Genomic DNA, 4,579 nt, shown 5'->3' on the forward strand with positions numbered 1-4,579 from the left:
ACACACACACACACACACACACACACACACACACACACACACACACATATACACACAGATAATTCAGTACTATAGAGCGTGGATGATAAACGATTAGTATGACTTTCTCGTTATAAGTTTATATCTTTGTATTGTTAATCAAAAATAATCACTGTATATAGTTAAGGACTTGTAGTAGTACATTATAGAGTAACGTTATGCCCAGGTATACAATCCTAGCTTTTTTTTTCCAAAAGCATCGTATTATAAAATAGTTGTAATATTATCCAAAAATTAACACTTAGAATAATGGGATGCTCTGGTTAATAATATTTATTTTTTATTGATTTATTTGAAGTTTTTTGGAATAACTAAATCTTTATTATAATGATATTGGAAATATTTTAGAGTAGGTATATAATAACTTAAATAAATTTAATACAATATCGAACGTACCTTGCCGTGAGCTACCGCATAGCCACCCGTCAACAACGAGTTAAACACTATGATGGTTTCGTCCAGGTCCCACACGAACACCCTGTCTAGCGGTGGGCTCTGTTGCTGTTCTGTTGCCGACGCCGCCGTCGCCGTCGCTGACACGACTGGTGGGCCACCGCTGCCAAATTGCTGCTGTTGCATATGTGGGTGATGATGTGGGTGTGTGTGTTGTGGGTGCAATAGCAACGGCTGTTGCTGTTGCTGCTGTTGTAGTGCCGCCGCGGCCGCAGCCGAAAGACCACCAGCCGCCGGTCTACGACCCCGGCCGCGACCACTGCCGCAACGGCCAGCTGTTCCACCACCTCCACTGCTACCGACCGTGTCATTTATGGCTACTGACGATGCCGTCCGCCTAGTTTTACCGGCGGGTGGCGACGACAACACAGCTCCAGCGGTCGGATCTACTACTGCGGCCGCGGCAGCGGCTGCAGCTGCCCTCAGTTGCATCAAGGCGGGTGTAGGAGGACTATCTGCAACACGATGCAATAAGATTAGGTTTGAATTAAAACTACAGTTAGAATTGGACGGAGTAAAACGACGACACTCGTCATATCATTAATATATGCCTATAGAGTATAGAGTATAAGTGTAATTTCATTGAATTTGAATTTCAAAAATTTATGCGCACAAGTTGTCGCGGACTGTGATAACAACTTCAATCGTCGATTGTCGATTGATTTTATGGATAAACTGGTGTTGTGCGCGAGTGGTAATATAGAGACATCAAATGCAAATTTAAATTTTATTTGAACAAAATACTAATTAGGTTTATATTTTATCACTCAATATGGTAGGTGATCATATTTGGCTAGATTATTATTGTAACACGATTCGTTTACGAGGATCTTTTATTGAAGACCATACGTGTATTAAAATATTTTCTGTGATTAATCTAAACCAATCAAACAAAGATTGATATAATGATGTTCTTTTAGTAAATATATGGTTCTAATATTTTGATTGCTTTGTAAATGTTCTTGTTACAAATAAATACAATGACAATTTTATTATTATCATTTTAATAAAAAAAAAAAAAGTCTGGGTCATTATTATGTTTTTATATGAGATAAAATTAATTATAATTATATTTTTAATTTTTGAAATGCCATAAGAAACAAAAAAATAAAATTTAAATAATTAAATTCGGGAGTATTTTTTTTTCAGATAATTCAAAGTTTATTGTGATAGATGTAGAACTTTATTAAGGACTTACAAGCATTATACTTAATGAATTACTTAATCAGCGTCTATATACACATGTGATACATTTATAACTTTGAATTTTTTACGCATATAGAGGACATGTCGTTAATGTGTAAATTATGTGTGGCAGGCGAATAAAATACAAAAAAATAAGGGTGCCAATGTGTACCCTACTAATCCCCCTAAAAAAAAATGCGATTCTGATGTATACATAAGGGATCGGTGACGAGCGTTTAATACTAACCGGATGCCGGTGGAGCGGTAGTTAATGAAGGAACGCTGCCACCAATCACCATCATCTGATGGTGATGCTGTTGTTGCATGCCGTGTTGTTGGTGCGGCGCTGCTCCTACAACAGGTGGTTGTAACATGTGCTGCTGTTGCGGCTGGTGGTGGTGGCCACCATGATGATGGACGCCATGGTGTCCCTGTGCACCGGAGTTGCCACTGTATAACGCTGCCGCCGCTGCATAAGCGGCAGCCGTGGCCGCAGCGGCCGATGCCGACGACGACGAAGGATATCCGCCATTATCGGCTGCAGCCGCCGCGGCGGCTGTTACTACGTCGTCATCGTCGTCGTCACCGGTGCCACCACCGTCGCTGACGCCGTGTTGTTGGTGTTGCAGGTGGTGATGCTGGTGTTGGTGATAGTGCGGATGAGTGAGGGCGGCTGAGGCGGCGGTAACGGCAGCCGTGGCCGGTGAGAACTGTTGCCGCTGTTGTTGCTGCTGTAGATACTGAGGGTGGTGCGGGTGCGTGGTCGAGAACTGTTGATGCTGTTGCTGCTGGTGTTGTTGCTGCTGCAGATGGTGATGAGCAGCGGCACTAGTGAGTTCATGATGATGGTGCTGGTGTTCGACGAGGTGCTGTTGCTGCAGCTGCAGTTGATGGTGGTGGTGATGGAGGTGGCGAGATAAGTCTTCGTGCTGGTGCTGTTGCTGGTGTTGCTGATGTTGGTGCTGCTGTAACAGTTGCTGGTGCTGCTGGTGTTGGTGCTGTTGCTGTTGGTGCTGATGCTGATGCTGGTGGTGTAACTGGAGTTGTAATTGTAAATCCCCACCGATTTGCTGCTGCTGTTGTTCGTGCAGCAATAGTGGTAACGGCGGCGGCGGTGGTGGCAGTGGTAGCACGGCCGTCGATGGATGGTGATGTTGGCCGCTGACCGCGTCAGCACCGTAATATCCGGTGGCCGCAGTGCCGCCGGTTTGGTGCTGCGACGGGTGAGAGTGTTGTTGGTGTTGTTGTTGCTGCTGTTGTTGCTGTTGTTGCTGCTGTTGGTGATGTAAAAGGAGCAAATGGTGATGGTGGTGTGGGTGGAGGTGATTACCGGTGCCGCCAATCATGTCGGCGAGACCCACAGACGGAACGGAAGAAGGATAACCGTCGCTAATGCCGCTGTAACTGACACTGGGAACTGTTGTCGTCATGTCGTAATCGTCCTGCTACAAGAAGCACATATTGATACTAATTATTTAAAATCAGTTTAGAATCATGTCATTTCTATTTATTACAATTTGTTTTTCAATATTTTGTTTACTTAAGCAACTATGAACAGTATTCCTACAATTAAGCGAAGAAAATTGAATATTTGAAAATTTAAATGTGAAAAAAGACGAAAACTTTTTGTATTACAATGGATATTTATAAAAATTTGATAAAAATATGACAATGCATAGGGTATAATACGAAAAAATACCATGGTCGTTTTTGTTTAATAGACGGTCAAATTGACATTAAAAAATACCACAATCCAATATTTAATAAATTGAAGCAAGACAAAGTTATTTTTATAAATTATTGTTATTATTAGATCTATATTTTTTAATTATTAGTAATTAATTTTTCATTTTCATTTTATTATTGTATACGAGTATATCTATATTGCGCTTAATAGTCAGCATTCAATCATTTGTGAGATATTGTTATTTACATTCAATCGTTGTTAATTCAAATCCAGTTAATATTTTTCTTAGCATTTATTAATTATAAAAGATTCAAATTAAAGAGGTATAGGAGTATTTAACATTTAATTTTTACATGAATATAAAAGTTATACAAATATTTTTTGTATTATAACTACTGTTTATTTTGAATTTGTTATAATTTAACGCAGACTTATACTAAGCAATGTAACAATTAGAGATCGTTATACACACATATGTTGCTCCGTCTTACAAACGCCTATCATACCAAAATATACGATCACCAGTCCCAAAACTGTGTGTTTAGCTTAAATACTAGGATGTAATTAACTATTATCGAACTCAAAGGTGAGAACATTATTTGTGTTATATCCTGGGTTTCTTATAATATTTTAATTTTTAAGTGATTTTTGAGCATTTTTATTAATTATTAATATTTTACATATTCATTACTCGCAAATTATAAAACCGAAAAAAAACCGACGAGTAAACGTAGATATTGTTCTTACCTTTAAGTTTGGGAATAGATCATTTCAATCTTAAATTTAAGCTAAACACACAAAATTAGAACTACTGAACTTCTGTATATTTTGGTATGATATGCGTTAGTAAACATATGTGGATACGATGTTCTCTTAAGTATGTTTAATTAATTTGTATCTCTTAAAACTGAAAACCAAGCAAAATAAAAGTTATCTTTACCAGATGATTTTATAAAGCGATGAATACAATAAAATGATCAAATCGTGGATTGATGATTACACATCGATACTATTTCTTGTCTATTCATTTTAATTGTATTTTTTAAACATATTGTTGAAAATACCACACTCATAATACTAGTGAAAATTCACCGAAACATTCAAGTTATAGTTAAACAGAAGATTTAAATATCGCTATACACTTTGACTGATGGACGGAAGTGAATATGTACTATAAAATGTGTTATTATTTCTCATAACAAAAAAAAAAAAAAA

General features: G+C 38.1%; 1 protein-coding gene across 3 annotated transcripts in view; it reads right to left on the bottom strand.

Moving 5' to 3' along the window:
- Positions 1-435: 435 nt before the first annotated feature.
- Positions 436-4,579, bottom strand: part of LOC112599631 (box A-binding factor-like) — a gene marked incomplete at its 3' end in the record, with an annotated part of 22,239 nt that continues 18,095 nt past the window's right edge. For 2 of the 3 annotated variants that reach the window (XM_025346612.1, XM_025346613.1), the window contains 2 exon segments: positions 436-947; positions 1,925-3,122. In XM_025346612.1, coding sequence (XP_025202397.1) covers positions 436-947; positions 1,925-3,122 — 1,710 coding nt within the window. 3 annotated transcript variants of the gene reach the window in all.

Source organism: Melanaphis sacchari, unplaced genomic scaffold (assembly GCF_002803265.2).
Source record: "Melanaphis sacchari strain LSU unplaced genomic scaffold, SCAv2.0 Contig545_pilon_pilon, whole genome shotgun sequence".
Taxonomy (NCBI): Eukaryota; Metazoa; Arthropoda; class Insecta; order Hemiptera; family Aphididae; genus Melanaphis; species Melanaphis sacchari.